The sequence below is a fragment of the Sus scrofa genome, chromosome 12 (genome assembly GCF_054392235.1).
Source record: "Sus scrofa isolate SSC_HxYL_T2T_F1_AM1 chromosome 12, Sscrofa_HxYL_maternal_Yorkshire_Landrace_v2.0, whole genome shotgun sequence".
NCBI lineage: Eukaryota > Metazoa > Chordata > Mammalia > Artiodactyla > Suidae > Sus > Sus scrofa.
Genome location: NC_139394.1, coordinates 46,352,312 through 46,376,132, shown reverse-complemented (window position 1 = coordinate 46,376,132; position 23,821 = coordinate 46,352,312). Strand labels below are relative to the sequence as shown.

The 23,821-nt window shown below is 49.1% G+C and overlaps 1 protein-coding gene across 1 annotated transcript in view; it reads right to left on the bottom strand.

The window, feature by feature from the left end:
• ASIC2 (acid sensing ion channel subunit 2) overlaps positions 1-23,821 on the bottom strand; it is a 276,331-nt gene that overhangs the window by 8,059 nt on the left and 244,451 nt on the right. Inside the window, exons 4-8 of the mRNA XM_021067438.2 lie at positions 10,473-10,623; positions 8,598-8,654; positions 6,956-7,109; positions 4,998-5,089; positions 2,811-2,890 (exon numbers count right to left, since the gene is read on the bottom strand). Coding sequence (XP_020923097.2) covers positions 2,811-2,890; positions 4,998-5,089; positions 6,956-7,109; positions 8,598-8,654; positions 10,473-10,623 — 534 coding nt within the window. The remainder of the gene's footprint in view (positions 1-2,810; positions 2,891-4,997; positions 5,090-6,955; positions 7,110-8,597; positions 8,655-10,472; positions 10,624-23,821) is intronic.

The following is a 23,821-nucleotide window of genomic DNA, read 5'->3' as shown; positions in this document are numbered from 1 at the left end:
GTATGTGTCAGTGGTGTGTGTATGGGTATGGAGTGTGGTGTATATGTGTTAGTGGTGTGTGTGTATGGAGTGGTGTATGAGTGGGGCGTGTGTGGTGTGAGTGGTGTATGAGTATGAGCATGTGTGGTATACGTGTGTCAGTGGGGTGTGAGTGAGTGCGTGTATGGAGTGTGTGAGTGGTGTATGTATGTATGGGTATGCATGGAGTGTGTGTGCTGTGTGTGTGAGTGGTTTTGGTGTGTATGGGTGTGGATGTGTGAGTGGTGTGTGTGGGTGTGTATGGCCTGCTGTGTGGGTGAAGGGTGTGTGGGTGTATGTGTGTGAGTGGAGTGTATGTGGTGTATTGTGTGAGTGTGTATGGAGTGGTATATGTGTGAATGTGTGTGTATGGGTGTGTATAGAGTGGTATGTGAGTGGAGTGTGGGTGTGTACGGTGGTGTATGTGTGGTGTGTTATGAGTGCGTAGTATTGTGTGAGTATGTGTGTGTATGGGTGGGTGCGGAGTGGTGTGAGTGGCATATTGGTGTTTGTGGGGTGTGTGTGTATGGGTGTGTCTAGAGTGTGGTGAGTGGAGTGTGTATGGGTGTGTAGTGTGTGTGTGAGTAGTGTTTGTATATGGAATGTGAGGTATATGAGTGTGAGTGAATGTGTAGTGTATTGTGAGTGGTGTGTGGTGTGCATGGGTGTGTGGTGTGTATGGAGTGTATGAGTGTGAGTGGAGTGTGTATGGGTGTGGTGTGCGAGTGGTGTTTGTGTATGGAGTATGAGGTATGTGTGGTGTGTGTGTATGTGTGTGTGGTGTATGGGTGTGCATGGGTGTATATGGAGTGTGGTCATGTGAGGTATATGAGTGTCAGTGGTGTGTGTGGTGTATGGGTGTGAGTGGGGTGTGTATGGAGTGTGGTGCATGTGTGTGAGTGGAATGTGTATGGGCACGTGTGGTGTGTGAGTGGTGTGTGGGTGTGTGAGCGGAGTGTGTGTGGTGTATGTGTCAGTGGTGTGTGTGAGTGAGGGTATGGAGTGTGTGCAGTGTATGGCTGTGGTGTGTGTGTGGTGTATGGGTGTGTATGGAGTGTGGTGTATGTTGGTGTGTATGGAGTGTGGTGTGTGTTTGGTGTGTGTGGGTGTGTGGAGTGCATGAGTGGGGTGTGTGCTGTGTGAGTATGAGCATGTGTGGTGTGTGTGTGTCGGTGTGTGTATGGGTGTGTGTCAGTATGTGTGTATGGAGTGTGTGAGTGTATGGGTGTGTATGGTGTGTGTGTATAGGTGTGTGTAATATATGTGTGGTGTATTGTGTGAATGGTTGTTTATGAGTAGTATATGTGTGAGTGGTGTATGTGTCAGTGGTGTGTCTGTGAGGGAATGGAGTGTGTGTGGTGTATGGCTGTGAGGTGTGTGTATGGGTGTGAGTGTGGTCTATGTCAGTGGTGTGTGTGAGGGTGTGTATGGAGCGTGTGTGTGTGTGTGCTGTATGGGTGTGTATGGAGTGTGGTGTATATGTGTTAGTGGTGTGTGTGTATGGATGTGTATGGAGTGGGGTGTGTGCTCTGAGTGTGTGTGGTGTATGTGTGTCAATGTGTGTGTATGAGTGTGTGTCAGTATGCGTGCATAGAGTGTATGTTGTGTGTGTATGAGTGTGTGTCAGTATGCGTGCATGGAGTGTATGTTGTGTGTGTATAGGTGTGTATATGTGTGAGTGTATGGAGTGTGTGATGTATGGCTGTGAGGGGTGTGTGTGTATGGGTGTGTGTGGTGTATGTGTGAAGGTGGTGTGTGTGTGGTGTATGTGTGAAGGTGCTGTGTGTGTATGGCTGTGTATGTGTGTGGTTTGGGTGTGTATGGGTTGTGTAGTGTGAGTGGTGCGTGTGTGTATGGGTGTGTACATGTGAGTGGTGTGTGTATGGACTGTATGGTGTATGTTGTGGGTGTGTATGGGTGTGTGGTGTGTGTGAGGGGTGTGTATGTTGTGGGTGTGTATGGGTTGTGTGGTGTGTGGTCCATGTGTGTATGGGTGTATATGTGTGAGCGGTGTGTGTGTGTGTGTGTGTGGACTGTATGGTGTATGTTGTGGGTGTGTATGGGTTGTGTGGTGTGTGTGTATGGAGTGTGGTATATGAGTGGAGTGTGTGTATGGGTGTGTGTGATGTGAGTGAGTGGTATGTGTGTGTGTGGTATATTGTGTGAGTGGTGTGTGAGTGTATGGGTGTGTGTGTGAGGTGTATGGAGTGTGTGATGTGTGAGTGGTTGTGTGTGAGGGGTGTGTGTGAGTGTGTGGTGTATGAGTGAAGTGTGTATGGAGTGTGTGTGTAAGGTGTGTGGTATAAATGTATGTGTGATGTGTATGTGTGGGTATATGGAGTGTGTGTGTATATGTCTGTGTATATGGTGTGTGTAGTATACATGTCTGCCTGTCTTGTGTTTATCTGTGGCATGTGTGTAGTGTATATGTCTGCATATATGGTGCATGTGTTGTGTGAGTGGGGTGTTTGAGTGTGTGGATGTAGACACATCCATGTCCAAAGCCTCTATATCTGGTCTAGCCTCTGGAGGGGCTCCGAGCTGGCCTCAGCACAGTCTCCTCTTCTTCTCATCCTTCCTCTCCCTCCCTGCGAGTGTAGATGGGCCTGTGGCTTCCGTCTCTTACCTCCCCCTCCCTCACCCCCGCCCTGTGCTTACAACCTGGTCATGGACCATATCCACGGACAGGGAGGGGCAGCAGCCGTGGGCGGAGACAGGCCCTGCTCTCCCCAACCCAGGCTTTGTCTGGACACGGGGCAGGTCAGCTGCACATGGGCAACCCCAGATCTTACCTCATAAATGTAATCAAAGAGCTCCAGTATGGTAAGGATACTAGCACCAATAAACAGTCCCATCTGACCACCAATGTCACCTGGAGAGAGAGAGACGGCAAAGACTGGGCTTTACCGACAGCACGTCTAGAGGAGGCGAATGGCCTAAGAACTCAGAAAGCAGGCTTTCTGGATGGTTCCTCCTCCCCAGGGAGCCTGGGCTTGGTAACGCAAGGCCAGGCCTTGACAAGCCCTCCCCCGCCACACAGTGTTGAGAGCTGATGGTTTTCTTTCTTTCTCTTTTTGTTTTAGGTCCACACCTGTGGTACATGGAAATTCCCAGCCTAGGGGTTGAATCCGAGCTGCAGCTGCCAGCCTGCACCACAGCCACAGCAATGCAGGAACCAAGCCGCATCTGTGACCCACACCACAGCTCATGCCAACACCGGATCCTTAAGCCACCGAGTGGGGCCAGGGATTGAACCCACCTCCTCATGGATACTAGTTGGGTTCTTAACCCACTGACCTACAAGGGGAAGGCCGAGCTGATGGTTTTCAACACCCAGTGGGGATAGGAACTAACCTGTCTACTTACTGGGTGGGGGAGGGGCTGGACTAGACCTAACAGGCTGATGCGCTTGTTCCGTTCCCCTCAGGACCACGTTGGTGGGGCCCAGCTTTGGCTCTGGCCTGGGGATACACAAGATGTGTGTGGTTCCTACCCTGGGGGAGGGTACTGTCTAGCTGGAGACATGTGTCAAATGTGCTGAATAAGGGTTTCGGGAGCAGTGACATAAGAGACTCCTTCCACTCATGATGTGGCCTTGGGGACCACCTTGGGGCATCTCACCCTTGGGATAAGGCTGTAGGAAGCATCCCCCTATCTCTCCACCGGAAGGTACGTATTCAGTTTGGTGTCTTTCTAGAGCAGAGGTTTTCACCCTGGGCGTATGGCCCCCTTGACCAAAGTCTTCTAGCCTGGTCCGTGGATCCTCCCACATCAAACTCTGGGGGACACTTGTAAACAGTGGAGGTGCCTTACCCTACCCAGGCCTAGAGAAGTAGAATCTCTGGGGTTGGGGTCTGGAGGTCAAGATTCTGAAGTTCCCAGGTGGTTCTCGGGCCCACAGAGTTTGAGAACCTCTCTCCTGTGGGAGCTTCCAATGGTTGGAGGCCCCCTGATTTGGATGCAAACCATTATGGGTACGCGCCTGGCCTTTGCAGTGGTTGAGCCCGTATTTCAGAAGCTATGATCCATTTTTCAAGGGGACCATTTCTTGTGAGTGGGCATTAGGGATGAGTCCAAGGGCAGGTCTTTGTCCAGCTTGAGGGGTCTTGGGCATTTTACTCTGGGCTGGAGGTGGGTTGAAATTAACTCCCTACAGGGGCCCATGTGCCCACAGGGCTGGAGAAACTGGCATGATGTGGGGTGGCGTGGCAATCGGGGTGTAGATTTCTGGGGACATGGGGCCCTTCTTTTGTGTTTGACAAAGGATTCTCAGTCCAAGGGCACCTGGCTTTCTCAACATGGCAACATTGCTTGCTTTTTTCTTTTCAGGGCTGCACCCACGGCATATGAAAGTTCCCAGGCTAGGGGTTGAATTGGAGCTACAGCTGCAGGCCTACACCACAGCCATAGCAGCTGGGGATCTGAGCTGCACCTGTGACCTACACCCCAGCTCGTGGCAACCCGGATCCTTAACCCCCTGAGGGAGGCCAGGCATTGAACCTGTATCCTCATGGATACTAGTCAGGTTCTTAACCTACTGAGCCACAACAGGAACTCTGTTCCTTGGCAACATTACTCTCTAGGTGGGGGCCCCTTGTGGTGCCTGCTGCCCAGGATCACCCACAGCTCAGCCCTCCCTCCTCCTGACAGGTCTTTCTTCCTGCCACAGCCCCAGGGCTCTGGCTCCAACCCGGGGGCAGAGCACTGCGGAGCCCAAGAGAGTAAGGCTAGAAAGGTCCTGAGAGCCTGTCTAGCTCACCTGGCTCCCAGTGTTGATGGGAAACTGAGGGCATGACCTGGGCCATGCTTCCTGTTCTGGGACAGGAGCAGTGCGAGGACAGAGGGAGTAATCAGGGCCTTCAAAGGCTGGACAGGTCAGGAGGCTCATAAACCTACCTCCTGCCCGCTCCCGCGCCCAGCCCCCTCCCTCCCAACCCCCATGAGAGGTGGAAATTTGTGCAACACACACTCTGACTTACCAAGTAAGGCAGCAACTTCATATGCCTTTTTCTGTTCAATGGTCTCGTAATTAAGAGCTTCAAAAAATATATCCAGAACAAGGATGTTCTCTCTGCAGAGGGAATGTTCAGTGTCATACATGGTTAGAAGCATCAAGATCCACGGGGATATTCTAATACAATCTCCCTATGGACAGATGGGGAAACTGAGGCCCAGGGAAGTGAAACAGCTGGCCCAAAGGTACAGCCGGCTTGTGGCAGAGCTGAGGCTTGAACCGGGCGTCCTGATTCTGGGCCTGGTGCTCTTCGTGGAACTAGGGGTGCAGGGGTGCATATCAGCTGTGCTGACCCCTATCTCTCTTTGCACCCTTTCCAGGAATCCTGCCTGGCTCCAGGTTTCTGTGCCCCCAGAGGGCCTGCCTGAGCCCTGAAGACAAAGCTTGCCTCGCCTGAACAGCTGAGCTCCCCTGCCGACTCCTGAGGCCCCCAGTTCCTTCTGGGATTGATCCCAAGCTTCTCCTGGTGGAGGCCCTACCCTGGCTTTGTCAAGTCAGCTGCAGGAGCCAGGGAGGGTTTTTAGGGAGCAAACCTTTATCAGGCCACTGGGTTTTCTGATGGAAACACCTTGGCGGCCTTTTGCTCTTTGGGGGCAGGTGGTGAATGAGATGCATCTTGGCAGAAAATCATCCCCACGGCACAATGCCTGCTAATAGCCGGGTCTGCTGCCTCCTACAGTCCTATCTCCTTCAACGCCACTCACAACGCTCTCGATGTCCTCAACCCACGGAGCAAAAGCCATCCCAGGACGAGGTCTGGGGACTGTGTGGGTGGAAGGGAGAGGCTGCAGAAGAGGAGCCCTCTCCACGGGGGGCTCGGCCAGGCGCCATTCACAGCGCCTCCATCTCTTGCCAGGTTCATGGCGGTTGCTCCCTTCCATGCATCTGGCTTCTGGTCAGTCCTCTAGTTGCCACCTGCAGGGTCTTCCTAAAACCATGAAACTAACTTAACATTACCTAAAATTAGCATCCACTTCCTCCGGCCCTCAGGCTACCTGTAAAATGCTCAACAGCCACATATGGCTGGTGGCCACCATGATGGACATACAGATACAGAGCACTGGAGAACAGTGGTCTCAAATGCCAACAGCCTGTCAACTGCTTGCTTGGAGCTCTTCCTTGGCTCCCTAGCCTCTTAGAATAAAGTCCACTGCCTGCATCCCAGTCCTGCCGGGCTCAGCCTACAGGATCCTCTCGCTGGGACACACCCACCTCCCCAGCTTGTCCCGCTGTAACCTTGGCTGCCTTGGACTGTCTCACTCCTGAGCCTCTGCCTAGGACATGCTCTTCTCCTGTGTCTTTCTTTCATTTATTCAGTTACACGATATTTTTTTGAGCATCAAGTCAGTACCAGACACTCTACAGTGGAGAAAAAAAAGGTTCCTGCCCTCCAGGTGCTTACAGTCTTGTGGGATAGGCAGGCAACTTAAGGAAACACACGCATAAATACAGAACTACACATGGTGCTGTGTGTTATAAAGGAAACCACTGGAGTGCTTTGAGAGAAAAATCACAGGGGGAGGCCTAAGTTAGCCGTCCAAAGAAAGGGCATTTAAATGGAGACCTGCACAATGAGGTGAAGAGTGAGAGGAAAAGCATTCCAGGCAGAGGGAACAGAATGTGCAAAATCTGCCTGGGAAACTCTTCTGCATCTCATTAAAAAAAACCCTCTGAATCTTTTCTTGACAGCACCCCATGCAAGGTGCAGCCAACATCTCCATGAGACTGTACGCTCTTAAAGGCCGGAGCTGCATCTTAATCAGCTTTTGTCTTCATATTCTGAGTCTGAGCACAGCAGGTGCTCAATTCATGTCTGTCAAATAGAACTAATTGCTTACCTTTGCCCTCCTCCTCGAGTACCCCAGTTCCCTCCTCGTCCATCCTCCCCCCCCAACCCAATTCCACCATGCCCACTTAGCTTACGAGATATATTTTTCTGATTTGTTAAATTTCTTCTCCAGGTACTTGGCTGACGTCTTACTGGGGATCTTCACCATGGAGAGCTCTTTGTTGTAACGGGTCAGGTTGCAGGGTGTCCTGCAGAGACAGTAATTACTGTCCTTTTCTGCCAGCAGACCTGGAGGGGAGAGGGAAAGCAGGGCTAAGTCGGGTGTGAGTACTGGGACCTCTGGGCCCAAAGTAGCCCAGTTCCTGCAGCAGAGAAGTGAGCTGGGAGGAGGTGCCATCAGGGTAAACGAGAGGTTGGGGGGGTTGCTGAGGAAAGAAGGGGAGCTGGGCTTTTGCTTGAGGTTGATGTGGATATGAACTCTCAAAAATAATGCCCTCTCGGGAGTTGTGTTTTGGCTCAGTGGTAATGCTATGGCTCGACTAGTATGCATGAGGACTCAGGTTCGATCCCTGGCCTCGCTCAGTGGGTTGAGGATCCGGTGTTGCCAAGACCTGTGGTGTAGGCTGCAGATGTGGCTTGCATCTGGCAGTGCTGTAGCTGTGGTATAGGCGGGCAGCTGCAGCTCCAATTTGACCCCTAGCCTGGGAACTTCTGTAGGCCACACGAGCCGCCCTAAAAGGATAAAACAAAATCCAAATCAAGTAGTCATGTCTTTTTCCTTTTGCTTTTTTTTCTGGCTGTACCTGCTGCATATGGAAGTTCTCAGGTGAGGGATCAGATGTGAGCTTGTAGCTGCAGCCTACACCACAGCTGCAGCAATGCCGGATCCTTAACCCACTGCACCACAGCAGGAACTCTGTGCCCTCTCTTTCTATATTACCTGGTCCTATTTTCCTTCTGCTTCCTTTACTCTCATGCCGCCCTTGATACATATTTGACAAGGCACCACATTTGGAGAATGGGCTGCAAGGGAGACCCTGACCTGTTACCTTCCAAGGGCCTTTTTCTCCGCCCCTAGCCTCCTGGAGGCATCGGGACATGTGGGTCCAGAGCTGCTCCACTCAGCTCCAGCAAGTGCAGCTGCTGAATGCAGTTGAGTCTGGATGATTTAAATACTCTCCACTTGTCTTGGTTGTAAATCCTGTCCCAGGTCCTGGGAGAGGCGGGCATGTGGAGTGGGTCTAGCTTTGGGGTTGCTTTTGGCTTGTTTGTGCACTCTCTCTCTCACCGGAAGTTTTCGGGGGTGGTGGGGAGGAGGAGGTGGACCAGCAAACACCCAGCAAGATGGAGAGGGGGGAAAGGGCTCCTGCCTTCCTTCGGCATCTGTGGAATGCACGGAGCATGCAAAGACAGGGCAGTTTGGGAATAAGCTCGTGTGTGTGTGTGTCAGTATCTCCAAGCTCCCTCAAGTGATGCCCACGTGGATGCCCGCTGTCCATCCTCTCTCCATCTCAGCCCCCTCCCGCATTCCTCAGTGCTTTCTGCTCCTATTTGCCCCGCCCTTCCAGCCCTCATCTGCTTGCATCAGTTTTCACTTTCCTCCCCAACCCTTCCTCCCCCTCCTCCCTCTCCTGTCCCATCAGGGCAGCCACTTTGTCTAGCATCTTTCCCCTCTCCTTTGCCCACCTCCCCTCTGCCCCCATCTCTCTCCTACACCTGGAAGGTCTCCAGGGTCTCCATCGAACACCCCCATTCCATCTGGCCCCTGGTACTGACCTAGGGCAGGCTCTGCGCACTCCTTGTGCTGCTCAGGGGTACAGAAAGGGGCATCCCCTGCAAAGAAGAAAGACAGGGAGAGGTACTCAGGCAGCAACCCCTCCCCTCCTGGGGCTGGGGCAAGGGACGGCATCCTGGTATCTGGGAGGGGCAGTGGTTCACCAGTGGGTGGTGGGGACCCGAGGCTTGGGTTCTGATCTGCTCTGTGAGCTTGGGCTTAGCCCATGTGGGTACCTTCGGACGGAGGAAATACGCTGTCTGTTTTCCATGTACAGTATTGAGAGACTTGAGGCTTGATGCCTTCCCAGGACATCAGAGCCAGCAGTGATGGAGGCGGGCTCTGAGCCCAGGTCAGTCTGATCCTCAGATCTTAGTGCTCCTTCTGTGGCGCCATAGCGCCAGTTATGAGCGAGGGCTGTATTGTCTGTCTCCTCCTCGCTTATTCCACCTAATAACTGAGATGTCAGCAACGGTGTCATGGGGGGATGATTAAAACCTCTACTGCTTCTCTTGGACTCAGGTTCCATGGGGAGAACCTCACTGGCTGGTGAGCCAGCCTGAGCATCAGCCCAGTAGCATTTACCGGTGCTCAACCCTCTCTGGTCTCTGTAGAAATCCAGGAACTTCTTTTCCTCCCTTCACCAAGTGCTAAAGGTAAAGCCCAACAGCATCCTTTCCTTCCCATTTACCTAAACACATTTTTTTTTTTTTTTGAGCAGAAGAACGGATATGCTTCCTTCTTTCCAGTAATAACAATTTCACAGACATTTCCCTTTTTGCTTTGTCTTCTGGGAACCTCAGGCAATTTTAGAAATCGATAATTCTAAATTTAGATTCCTAAAGAAATTACTGATTACTAATGAAATAATTCAAAATTTAGCTCTAAGGATGCTCATTTCAGCACTGGTTATAACAGAAAGCAATTGGTAACGAACTCAGTGTTCGATATCAGGATCTAGTTAAATAAAGTATGATGTGACCATGAAATAGTAGCCATTAAATATAATCGCCAAGGTCCCGGCACATAGCAGGTCTTTAGTCACCAGGACTCCCACTTCCCTCTCCCCATGTGCTAACAAAACAACCACTGACTTCTGCAGTTGCATTTTTGTATCTTAGCCAAATTTCACCCTCATGACAACGAATAGTTGTGTTTTAAAGATAATGGAGGTAAGAACAGAGAGCTTTCGTAACTTGTGCCAGATCACACAGCAGTGAAGTGGAGGAACTTGATGAGAAGTCAAGGCCACTGACTCCAGCCTCAGTCATCCTTCCTTCCATGCAGCTATACCAAGTTTCTCCTGCCCCAATCAGCCGCCTCCCACCCCTCTTCGGGCTCCACTCCAACTCTTTTAACGAGGGAACTGCCTCTGACGATGACTGTGTGCATTGTTGGGCTTACAATAGAAATGCCAGTACCCACACATTCATTTGCTGGCGCATGGACACTTGCCTTGCTTGAAGGAGTGCTAGGCGTATTTGGATGCAAGAATGGAAACATCTGGATGAAAGCAATAAACACCTGGATGTTTGAATGTGTACCACACCAGGATGCAAGAATTGTTAAGCATCCAAATATCTGGACACTAAACTCCGGGAGGGAAGAGCAACAAATGATTAGCAAACATATTGAGCATTGAGAGGAATATTCTCCAAACATCTGACTGCTTCTGGACACCAGGATGCTGCCCTGGTTGGTTCCTCTGTTTCCATCTATCCCCCCCTACATTTGTGGGAATCATATAACAGTCTTCCCTCAACAGCATCCCTTTGCATCCTCATAGAGTGGGTGAAGAGCTTCCTATCAGGGCGAGGAATGCACAGTAGGTCACAGGCAGTCCTGCCGTCCTGCAGTTGCCCTCCCCTGCCACTGACCTGGCATGTGGACCATTCGACAGTTGCAGTTCTCCACGATGTAGCGGGTCTCACAGTCAATCCTACAGGCGGTGATGCTGTAAACAGGAAAGAAGTCGAGTCCCATCTCCGAGGACCGGCACTCGCCCCACGGCGGGGGCAGGTATGTGAGCTGCAAGACAGGAAGGAGGGGGTGACCGTCAGCTCCAGAGCTGCAGCCTGGGCAGATCCAGTGGCCCGCTCGTTCACTTATTCAATCAACAAACAAGGATTGAGCATCCATTACATGATGATCTAAACTCCACTGATGTCACAGGCCTTTGACATCTGGCTCTGATACCCGTTTTTCTGTCTTATCTTTGATAACCTTCCTATCAATTCTGGTCTTTTCAGAGTCTCTTACATGGCTACTTCTTCCCACTGCCACAATTTGTCATCTCTCATCTCTTGGGAAGACCCAACTGAATTCCTCTTTCTTAGCTTGGGATAGTGGAAGATGAAATCTGGGGGGGCGGTGTACAGGATGAAATGTTTGAGGCATAACCACTGCTACTTATGATCCTTGGCTCTGACTAGAACAACGCACCCGTGTCATCCTATGGACAGACTCCTTTGGGGAAAATGTTACTCTTACTCTCAGAGGTCCAGGGACCATAAAACGTTCTCACGTCTATGGTGCTCACCTGCTGGGGATGGAAGGGTGAAGGATGAGGGAAATTAATGGTTGCTGAGCACTTACTATGGGTTAAGCTAAGTCTTTTATACCTTTATTTATTTATTTATGGTTTTTTAGGGTCACACCCATGGCACATGGAAGTTTCCAAGCTAGGGGTCGAATTGGAGCTACAGCTGCCAGCCACAGCAACATGGGATCTGAGCCACGTCTGCGACCCCACACCACAGCTCACGGTGACACCAAATCCTTAACCCACTGAGCAAGGCCAGGGATTGAATTCACATCCTCGTGAATACTAGTCGGGTTCATTACTGCTGAGCCACAGTGGGAACTCATACCTACCTTTTTAAAATTGAAGAATACAGAGCACAGTAAAATGCACATTTTCAGTACACAGTTCAACAAATTCTGAAAAACGTATGTACATATGTAACCACCACTTATATCTTAAGACATTTTTCAACACTGCAGAATGTTCTTTTCTGAACATTTCCAATCAACCTCCCACCTGCCCAAGAAATCCAGGATATCTAGGAAATCCAGGATAGTTATGAATTATTTATTTATTTATTTTGTCTTTTTAGGGCCGCACCCATGGCATATGGAGGTTCCTAGGCTAGGGGTTGAATCAGAGCTGTAGCTGCTGGTCTGTACCACAGCCACAGCAATGTGGGAACCAAGCCACATCTGCGACCTACACACAGCTCACGGCAATGCTGGATCCTTAACCCACTGAGCAAGGCCAGGGATTGGACCAGAGTCTTCATGGATGCCAGTTGGATTTGTTAACCTCTGAGCCACGACAGGAACTCCTGGGATGGTTCTGGATTCTACCTCCCTAAGTTGGCTTTGCCTGGTTTCCACCTTGATAGATATGAAAACTAACACTTCGTACTTGTTGTTTGTGCCTGGCTCCTTTTGCTCCTCGTGATGTTTAGATTTATCCACATGGTTGCGAGCAGCAGCCCATTCCTTTGTGTTGCTGACTAGTTTGCCAGTGTACCAATACACTGCAGTCTGCTGATCCACTTACTTGATGGTGGGCACTTGGACTGTGTCCAGTTTTGGGGCGATTATGAAAAGCCCTTATTAACATTTATAAGAAGTCATTTTGTGGACATATATTTTACTTTCTCTCGAGTAAATGGCTAGGAGCAGAGTAGCTGGTTCATAAGATAGGTCTACTTATAACTTTATAACCAGAGACGCGTGTCTACACTGGGTGTACTATTTTTCATTGCCACCCCGTAGCATAAGAGGTACTAGTTACATTTTTGCCCAATCTTGATTTTGTCTGTTTTGTCCATTAAATTTTAGGCATTCTGTTAGGTGTACAGCTGTATCTCATCGTTGTTTCTCTGCAGTTTCCTGATGACGGATGATTGTGAGTATAATTTTATGTGCTTATTGGTTATTCATCTATTATCTTTTGTGACGCGTCTTTTCAAATCTTTTGCCCATTAAAAAAAAACTTGTTTTTGGAGTTCCCGTTGTGACTCAGTGGTTAATGAATCCGACTTGGAACCATGAGTTTGCAGGCTCGATCCCTGGCCTTGCTCAGTGGGTTGAGGATCCGGCATTACCTGTGAGCTGTGGTGTAGGTTGCAGATGCAGCTTGGATCCCGCGTTGCTGTGGCTCTGGCGTAGGTCGGCGGATACAGTTCCAATTGGACCCCTAGCCTGGGAACCTCCATATGCCGTGGATGCGGCCCTAGAAAAGGCAAAAAGACAACAAAACGAAAAAACCAAAAAAAACTTGCTTTGCTTTTTTTTTTTTTTCACTTTTATTATTGAGTTGTAAGAGTTCTCTATATATTCTGGATACAATCCTTTGTCATATATATATAAATATACACACATATAACATATATAATGTATACATATAGCATATATCACACATGTATATATGTAATATAAATATATATAATATATATAACATGAATACTAGATATATAGATATACATAATTTTCTCTATGCCTTCTATAGCTTGTGGCTTACTTTTTCATTTTCTTAATGGTATATAATATTTTTTCTACTTTAAAAATCAACCTCATTAAGATGTAGTTTACACATAATAAAATGCATCCATTTTAATGTACCATTTAATGAATTCTTACAAATGTGTACCTCTCTTGTAACAACCATTCAAATCAAGATATAGGACATTTCCATTAACCCCTAAAAGTCCCCTGTCTGCAGTCACGCCCTCTCTCCAACCTCAGGCCTTCACTTCACTCATCTGCTTTCTGTCTATCAATTAGTTTTGCCTGGTCTAGGATTATATATAATTAGAAGCATACAGTGTGTACTCTCTGTCTAACTTCTTTTTCTCTGCAGAATGTTTTCGAGATTCATCTATGCTTGCATATTATCAGTAGGTCACTCTTTTTTTTTTTTTTGGCTGTGATGTGAAGTGGCAGTTCCTAGACCAGGTATTGAACCTGGGCCACAGTGGTGAAAGTATCGAATTCTAACTGCCAGGGACCTCCCAATTAATTTCATTTTTTTTCTTTTTTTTTTTTTTTGTCTTTTCTAGGGCCTCACCCTTGGCACATGGAGGTTCCCAGGCTAGGGGTCTAATTGGAGCTGTAGCCGCCGGCCTACACCAGGGCCACAGCAATGCGGGACCTGAGCTGCGTCTGTGACCTACACCACAGCTCACAGCAACGCCGGATCCTTAACCCACTGAGCGAGGCCAGGGATCGAACCAGCAACCTCTTGGTTCCTAGTCGGATTCGTTAACCACTGCGCCAGAAGGGGAACTCCCAATTCATTTCTTTTTACTGCTGACTTTTATTTCTTCCTTTCTGTCTTTATTATTATTATTATTATTATTTTTTTTTTTTAGGGCCGTACTTGAGGCATATGGAAGTTCCTAGGCTGGGGGTCCAATCAGAGGTGCAGCTGCTGGCCTACACCCCAGCCACAGAAACACCAGATCCGAACTGTGTCTGGGACTTATACCACAGCTAATGGCCATGCTGGATCCTTAACCCACTGAGTGAGGCCAGGGATCGAACCTGCGACCTCATGGATACTAGTTGGGTTCATTACTGCTGAGCCACTATGGGAACTCCCTGTGTGGTAAAGATTTTAAATTATGAAGTCAATTCCCTTAATAGATTTAGAGACCTTCAGCTTTTCTATTTCTTCCGAGGGACCTCATCGCATCTAAGTTTTTTAATTTATTAGCTTAAAATTTATTAGCATATAATATTCTCTTATCATTTTTCATATGTTCGTATTCTAGTGATGTGCTCTCTTACATTCCTGATATTGGTAACTTGTGTTATCTCTCTTTGTCCTTATTGTTTCTGATTTCTAATTTAATTGTGCTTTGATCAGAAAACATACTCTCCGTGGTTTCATTCCTTTGAAATTTATTAAAATCGTTTTGTCATCCAGCATATGGTGTATCCTGGTGAAAGCTCCATAAGCACTTCAAAAGTGTGTATCTGTAATTGCTGGTGTCATGTTTTATTAAAAAATTTTCTTATTTTCTTTTTTTAGGGCCGAAGGTGTGGCATATATAAGTTCCCAGGCTCGGGGTCGAACTGGAGCTGCAGCTGCTGGCCTACACCGCAGCCACAGCAATGCGGGATCTGAGCTGCACCTGTGACCTATACCACAGCTCACGGCAATGCTGGATCCTTAACCCACTGAGCAAGGCCAGGGATTGAACCCTTGTCCTCATGGATACTGGTCAGGATAGTTATTGCTGAGCCATGACGGGAACTCCAAGGACCTCGTGATTTCTAACCCTGATCTTGTGCTTGTCTCAGCGTATTACATTGTCTCTGTAGGACGTTGGTAGAAGAGAAGGAGCAACACCAGGGAGGACCTTACGGAGCTTTTCTCTTGTTTTTTTCTAACGGTTCCTTTCTTCTTCCTTTCCCATGACAGTTTGCATTATTCTTTCATCTTTCTTGGGAGTTCAGATCTGACCGAGATTTTGCGTGAATTTCCTGTATGACTTTGGACACGTCTGCTCTCCTCTGGCCTGAGTTTTTCCAACTGTAAATAAGGGGGGTTTCGGGGGAGGTGGAGAGTCTTCGATTAGAATGGATTGTGTCCCCTCTGTTGCTCCATACTGGATCCATAAGCACACAAACCGGATTTGGGAGGGATTCCTAGTGATTTTGGCAAGGCTGGGGGTCTATAGTGCTGTGAAATCATTTTGGGAGGGACTCATGTCCTTTTCTACTACAGGTTCCTACAGTGGGTGGGCCAAGAATGTAGCTGGTGAAGCTCTGGGGAGGGGCCGCGGTTGGTTGAAGGTCAGTGACTTCCCTTTTTTGATGCAAAGAGGTCATGATCCAGATACTAAGCCTACCCCGCCGTGGCTGATGTATCATTTGTTCCATCAGATTTTCTGAAGCTTCACACACCACAGCAGCTGGAAAATCACAAGTGTGCACAGCATGGACTCTTGCTTGCCAACGACTGTCTGAAAGTGGGTTGGAGTATTTGTTTACCCCGGGTAAGCGAAGCCTCAGGGGGACCCTGAAGCACTGTCTTCAAATATCTGAAGGGCTGTCTCTGGGAAGAAGAATTAGATTTGTTTTCTGGCATCCCAAGGGGAAGTGAGACACAAGAATAGTTGTAACAAGGGAAGTGGGGAGAATGATCAGAGGGACCGACGTTGCACGCACTGCGGTCGCCGCTTGATATGCATCCCCTGATTTAATCCTGAGGAGAATCTATTCCAGTTCAACCTTCTAATCCACGATGATTCAATAATAGTAATAAACGCTCTGTCTAGAGGATGAGTTCCCATCATGAGGGGTATTCAAGCAGGAGCCGTACAACTACTTGGGTAGGATGGGAAGAGACAGATTCAGGCATATGGCGCGTGCAGTTGGAGATTCTGAAATCTCTTAAGCTCCTCTGTCTGATCATAGACCCTACATCTATTATTTTAATTTGAGAATTAGAAAAAGTGGAACAAATCAGACAGAACCTTGACCCCCACGCTTTTCACGAGCTGGCTCTGCGACTTCGGGTAAGCGACAGAACCCCCCACTCCCCAGCCCCCGGCCCCAGCTTTGAGTCTCCTCATTCGATGAAATGAGTGCCCAGCAGCTCATCAGTGCCCACCAAGACTGAGTTCCCATCTCCCTCCCCAGCATGTTTGCTACCCTTTCTTTCGTTCCGTCATCGTCGACAAACAGCCCAGCTCCACCTCTGCTCTCCCTGACATCTGGTTTTACTGACCAGCAAATCTCCATCCTATTTGGCTCAAGTGGTTTTGGATTGGGGTCTGTTAGGATAAGGACTCCTGCCAGCGCAGACATCCAAGTCAAGGTGACAGCAGCTGGTCTGGAGGTCTGGTGCTGGGAGAGAGAGCTGGGCTGGAGAGGTAAATGGGGGCGGGGCATGGGTAGGTCGTGGAGCTACGGGATGGATGAGCCAGCCCAGGGAGAGAGGAGAGATGCTCAGAATGGGCATTGGCTTGACAATTCGTCCACCTTTAGCCTTTCTTTTTCTCACTGTGCCACGAAACTGGGGGGCTTTGCACTATTGCTTAAATGTATGAACTGAGCAAAGAACTCAGAACTTTTGTGATGAAATACTCTGGGACTGGCCTATAATTGCTCCACAGTCATTTTCATTTTATAGGGAGAAGCTTGTGTTTGCACCCTTCCTGCCTAGGACATCCTATGCTGTTTCTCAGCCACCGGCTTTCCCAGCCTCGCCCAGCCCACAGATCGCGAGGTGTGCCAGCAGGTGGCGCTGCGCTTGGCTTGGCTACCCAAGCTGCCTAGAGGGTAGTCACAGCCTAGAGGAGTCAGCCCGTCTGTTAGGACCTTGCCAAGCTCCCTGGGCCTTTTCTTCCTCTGCAGCCCACACTCTGAGGGGTGGGGTGCTGCTATGAGTGTGGATGTGTGTGCTGAGACGATGATGGGCCTGCATAAGAATGTGTTTATTCTGCTCCTGTAAAGCTTGGGGAAGACCTGAGGAGAGAGGAAGGAGGAGGGAGACAAGGAGAGATGCCCATGGAACTCAACTGGTACCCATGTGGCCCTTTCGTTATGTCAACCACTTGGCCTCTCGCTTTAGGGACCGGACATGATGCTCACCTGGACCAAGTCCCTTTAGGCTCTGGGCGCCCCCTGCAGATTCCTCCCAGGGCTGGGTCAGGGCCTTCATTTTGGCCTGCCTGGCTTCCTCCTCTTCCTCGCTAACCCCCTGGCTGAGATCCTGGTTCCGTCTGCTGGGAGCACGCGTGTTAGGAGCACGTGCTCTGTGGTCAGACCCAGCTGGCTTGGAATCCCGGTTCTGCCACTCACTTAGTGGGGGATGTCGAGCAAGTGGCTGAGGCCCTCAGACCTCCCCTTTCTGCACGAGCACCACCCTGAGATGTTAGCTGCTTCCGAGGGAACATCAGGTATGTGTAACCCAGCTGCCATCCTCGGCCGACATCTTCCAGTCTCGGCCCTGTGTCACATGGATGGGATGTGACACTCAAGCCCTTGTCCATCTGCATAGAAAGCTCACTCACCCAAGGTGTGAGAGCACATGGAAGATGTCACGAAGAGCTGGAGGAGGGTCTGCCTCGGAGAAACCCCCTTCGCCGTGCCTAAGGCCATCCCCTCTCCATCTTCCTGTCTCCTCGCCTTCCCCTCCCCCTCCTCCTTCTTTCTCTCCACTCTTGTGCTTTGCTGCTCTTTCCAGGAGCAGAACCAGCCTACTCTGAAGTCGCTGCCTCATCCTCTGACATCTTGGCACATGGCAGCATCTTTTCCCATGGAGACTCAAGGAAAGGCACATCCCTCCCTAGGAGAAATTCTAAAGCCAGATGGTAACATGTTTTTTTTTTTTTTTTCCTCCTGCCTTGTTCTGTATAAAACATCTCCAAAAGTGCCTGGTGAATAATAGATGCTGAATAAACTAGAGACATTGTTGGCCTCTTACCTGCTCACCAGCGCGCTGCCTCGTGGTGTATAGTGACCAGGCAACAAAGCCCTCTCCCAGCCACGCTTTGCATCAGTAACATGGATACGTGATGACCGGAAGTCATCAGGAGCGTGCCCTGATGACCTGGGGTGCACACTTATTTTCTCTTACTTCTGAAATCTCTCTGGACTCTCTGTCTGCACTTGAGTGACTGGCAAGCTAGCGTTCGCAGTTTGGACTTCTTCACAACTGTGCCAGAAATGAAACGTCGTGGGTAGTATTGTGAGCGGAGCGTTGCTGGGGTCCCCCAGGAGGAGGGCAGCCCCATTGCTGGGTGCCCTCCAAGCCTTAAACCCTGCACTGGCCCTTTAATTGAGCTTTCTCATTTCAGCTTCTCCTTAAGCAGCAAGGTTGGTATTGTTGCCCCCATTTGACAGATGAGGAAACTGAGGCCAAGTGAGGTTATGTCCATTTCCCACTGGGTCACCAGTGACATTGATTCCAGGTCTCTCAGACTCCAAAACCCCTACTTCTTAAAGTGACTTGCAAACCTTTCAAAAGCCACGAAACTTTTCCTCTTTTCAAGTCAAATATGACACTGATGCCAGTATAATAAACAAGCAAAGGAGAGAGGCTGTGGGTGCAGCTGGGGGGTGAGAGTCCAGAATTTTATGCTCAGTCTGGCCCCTGCAGCAACCCCCAAGGACTCTCAAAGCCAAGGCTTACGAGGCAGGGTTTGAACCCAGTGGGGTTCTAGTGACTTATGTGGTTCCTTGGGCAGAAATTATAACCTCTGAGCTTTGCTTACTGGCTCCATAAAAAGCCAGTCTGGAGCAGAGAGCTGCTAAATGTCTCTGAATCTTCGAAAGTTTTGAGTCTGTGCGTCTCACTTAATACCATCCAGGATAAGGGGTGGGAAGAGGGTGGGCTGCTCTCGGATGACTGATCTGGTCTGACTGTTTGGCTCAGATCCTCTTTTCTTGCCTTGGATGTTTGGTGAAACTGATCCAGTTGAGGCCAGAGAGACCCTGGCTCAGAGCCAGCAGGCAGCCTTCACTGGGGAGTGGGGGGGAAACTGCCTGGAGATTAAAGGAGAAAAAGAAAATCCTCTTTGGGAACTGTTTTCCAGAAAACACAGTCAGGCAGGGTATTTAGCTCACTCAGTGAGCTTCCCATGGACGAAGAAGTGCTCAGCCAGCGGGGCCTGGCCTCTGAGGGTGCAGGGATCCGGCGTCGGGTAGTCTGGGCTCAGAAGAGCTTTCGTTAGCCCAGCCAGCCCGGTGGTCCAGCCCAGCTGAACGAGCACTTCATTAATTCTTATGAAGTGTCAGGCACTGGGCTGGGCACTGGGGCAAGAGAAGTGAGTGAAATGGGGGTACCTGCTCTCCAGGGGCTCCTGTTTGCCAGAGCCCCCTCCTGCCACCACCTTAGGGCCTCTTCTCTTCCTCCTCCTCCCTGAGCCTGCACAGGAGAGGTATATGGTGCCACTACTGACAGGCTGTGTGGCCTTGGCTAAGTTACCTAACTACTCTGGGCCTCAGCTTCCTTATCTGCCAAACAGAGCTAAGAGTTCCCTTCATAGCTCAGCAGTTAACGAACCCGACTAGGATCCATGAGGATTCGGGTTCGATCCCTGGCCTCACTCAGTGTTGCTGTGGCAGTGGTGCAGGCCGGCAGCTGTGGCTCTGATGTGACTCCTGGCTTGGGAACCTCCATATGCCGCTGGTGTGGCCCTAAAAAGCAAAACAGAAGCAGAACTAACAGTCTGCAACTCACAGGGCTTCTCCGAGGGCTAAATGAGACAAGAGGTGGGAGGGGCTTGTGCAGTATTGCCTCGTGTTTGTTGACTCTTAGCTTTGGGAGGAGCTCCTGGAAGTCCTTCATTCAAGGTATCTTAGTCGGTGGCTGGTCCCACAAGCCCATAGTAATTGGCATCCCCCTTTCCAGCCACATTCACTTCCTGGTCACTGGATCCCCTGCCTCTAGTCCAGAGGCTGGCATATAGAGGTGCTTGATACTTACTGAATAAATGAATGAATGAATTGCACCTTCCTGCCTCCTCTTAGCCCTAGAACAGAGGACGAGTGCAGGGGGCTGCTCTCTCCCGGTACAGCAGGAGCAGAGGGTCCTCCATGTTGGTCCCCATGGGCTCTGCATTGAGGTGGGCTCAGTCACATCTGAGTCCTGAACTAGCTGGTGGCAGGTTTCCCTGTGTGACCTTGGGCATGCCACTCAGCCTCTCTGGGCTTCTCTGTTCCATCTGTAAGGGGCTGTGCTGTAAGGTTTCAATGATCCTAGAGGCCCTAGGTTCTGGGATTCATGGCCTCGCGAGGTCCCCCTGGTCCTAGCCGTGCTTTTTGACCTCCTCCTCAATTTCTTTTTTTGGCCCTGCCTGTAGCACATTGAAGTTCCCAGGCCATGGATTGAACCCACACCACAGCAGCAACCTGAGCTGCTTCAGTGACAATGCTGAGTCCTTAACCTGCTACCCCCTCATTTTTCCATCTTCCACTATAAGAGCAAACTTCCCCCGGCCCCACTCAGCTGGAGGGGAAACCAAAGCCTGCTTTTTGAGCCATAATTTTGGGATTGATGTCTTTATTGCATTCCGCTGAGTGACTTAAGTGTGCTCACAAAAGATTATATTGTGCTCCTTTTAAACAATACTAAAATCAAATAAAATACTAAAATCACACCCACCAGTCAGTTGGTAACCGAGGCAGCAATGGGAGTCTCGGGAAACATATCCTTGCAGGTAGCATGGAGGCAGTGAGGTCCCCCCACCCCCTGTCCCTATGGCTCCCCTGAGTTCAACCCCCAAGGTCAAAGCAGGAGAGATGGCACCGGGAAGAAGCAAAAGTCATCGCAAAGATGAGCAACAGAGCAAGAATAACCCCTCCCAGGCCCCGTGGTTGATAGTTGTAAGAATAGCATCTCCTTCAACCCTCACAATGACCCTGTGTGAGTAAAAACTACTTGCCCTAAAGACCCAGTGTAGATTAATTGATGGTATAGACATAACCAATGTTGACTGAACTCACACTAAGCCCTTTACTTGGAATGACTCCATAAATCCTTGCAACAACCTTGTGGGGTTGGTATTTAGGATCTCCGCTGTATATACAGGGAGACTGGAGTAGGAAAGAGACCATCAGGAATAGTAGGAAGCAGAACTGGAACTGGAATCCAGCATCTATAGGTTTATCGATGACCTATCCTGCCTTGCCTGAAAAAAGAATACGCTGCGGTGGGTGGGGTCCGCGGAAGCCAAGGCAAGTCCTGTGGGTGGATGGAGGCTATGGCAGGGATTTGGGAACGGGAACAGATGTTTTTCAGATCCCAACAGAGGAAATACTGCATAGATTCGTTGAATGGTTTAGGCCTTCCAATAGCATGGCCAATTAAATATCATCATCCCTTGGAAAACAGTATGGAGGTACCTTAGAAAACTATACGTAGAACTACCATATGACCCGGCAATCCCACTCTTGGGCACATATCCAGACAAAACTCTCCTTAAAAAAGACATACCCACATGTTCATTGCAGCACTATTCACAATAGCCAAGACATGGAATCAACCCAAATGTCCACTGATTGGATTAGGAAGATGGTGGTACATATAAGCAATGGAATACTACTCAGTCATAAAAAAGAACAAAATAATGCCATTTGCAGCCACATGGATGGAACTAGAGACTCTCATCCTGAGTGAAGTCAGTCAGAAAGAGAAAGACAAATACCATATGATATCACTTATATCTGGAATATAATATATGGCACAAAGGAATCTTTCCACAGAATAGAAAATCATGGACTTGGAGAATAGACTTGTGGTTGCCAAGGGGGAAGGGGAGGGACTGGGAGCTGGGGATAAATAGAAGCAGAATGTTGCCTTCGGGGTGGATTAGCAATGGGATCCTGCTGTGTAGCACTGGGAACTCTGTCTAGTCACTTATGATGGAACACGTAATGTGAGAAAAAAATATATACATGCAAGTGTAACTGAGTCACCATGCTGTACAGTAGAAAAAATATATATAAATAAATGATAAAAAATAAACACCATCATCCCCATTTTACAGAGGAGCAGACATCAGTAACTTTCCAACACCACACAACTAAGAAGTGGCAGAGGCAGGACTGAAACCCAGGCCTGTCTGACCACAAGGTTCCTGACTGGGGGGGGATAGGGAACAACCCAATCTTGTCTTTTCTGTCACCTTGCTGTCCTTTCTAGGGGACTTAGCTTTTTCATCTGGAGCATCTGGGTTCAGAATAGGTTACCTCCAGGGGGTGATTTATAGACAAACCAGGTGACTGTACTCCTCCCCGCATCCTGGGCCTGTGGCAGACATCACCAATTGATCACAGAGATGGTGTTAGAACTTACCTAACACTGCTATTTGACTGAAATCAGAACCGAGAGCAAATGTTGTATTTTGGGGAAGTTTCATATATAGAAACCATCAAATGACACTTTGTTAAATATTCGCATAGGCTAGTTAAGACTTATTCTGTCCTATGTAAAGTACCGAATGTGACTTCCCTGTAAGAAGAGTAACCAGAACCTGCCCTCTGATGCAGGGAACACCCCTCACTGGCATTTGGACCATTCTGACCTCTAGTCAGAATTCGTCAGCACCCTGGTCCTGCACGGGGGTCACACACAGAGTTGCTTGTTGTGCTGGCCGGAAATTATGTAGTAGTGTAGCTGATGCAGCATTTAGCTTGCAACAAAAATCAATTTAAAAAGTGAATTGCTCCTGGTTTGTGACTAATAAGAATATAATGAGGTTATATCCACTGCAAAAAATGTCTGTGAGTGGGGGAAAATGTGACAAGAGCAAAAAACTGCAACTCGCCTCATTCCAACATTACTTTCACCTTGGGGTTGCTGGCTCTGGAAGCTTTGTAAGAATCTCTCCAGCTTTTGTGTCTAGGGGGCAGACAACCTCTGTAGTTTTATTTTTACTATCTATCCATCCATCCATCCATTCCTTTATTTACCTATCCATCCCTTATTCACCCACCCACCTACCCTCCATTCATTCCTCCATCCATTCATCCACCATCCATCCACCCATCCACCAACTCCACATCCATCCATCCACCCACCCTCCATTCATCCCTCCATACATTCATCCACCATCCATCCACCCATCCACCAACTCCACATCCATCCATCCACCCACCCTCCATTCATCCCTCCATACATTCATCCACCATCCATCCATCCATCTACCAACTCCACATCCATTCATCCATCCACCCACCCATCCTTTTATTCACCCACCCACCCTCCATTCATCCCTCCATACATTCATTCATCCACCCTCCATTCATCCATCCATCCACCAACTCCATATCCATTCATCCATCCATCCATCTGTCCACCAACTCCCCATTCATCTACCCATCCATCCGCTAACTCCACATCCATCCACCCACTCACCCACACTCATCCACCTTCCAAGTGTGTGATAAACATTTGTTTAGCACCTAATCTCTTCTAGGAACGCTGCTGGGAATTGAGGCTATGAAGATGAATAAGATGTGGTTCCTATGACCAGCGGGCTTGCAGTCTAAAAAGAACAGACATGTACATAGCAAATTGAGTATTATAATGGGGTAACAATGTACAGGAGTAATGGGGGCAATGAAAAGGGCATGGCCAGACCAACTTGGAGTGGGGGTAGGAATCAGAAAATTCTTTATGGAGGGGGTGGTCACCTTTGAGCTGAGTCTAGAAAGACTGTGGTGGTCATTAGACAGGTCTGGAGTGGGAAGGGCTCTC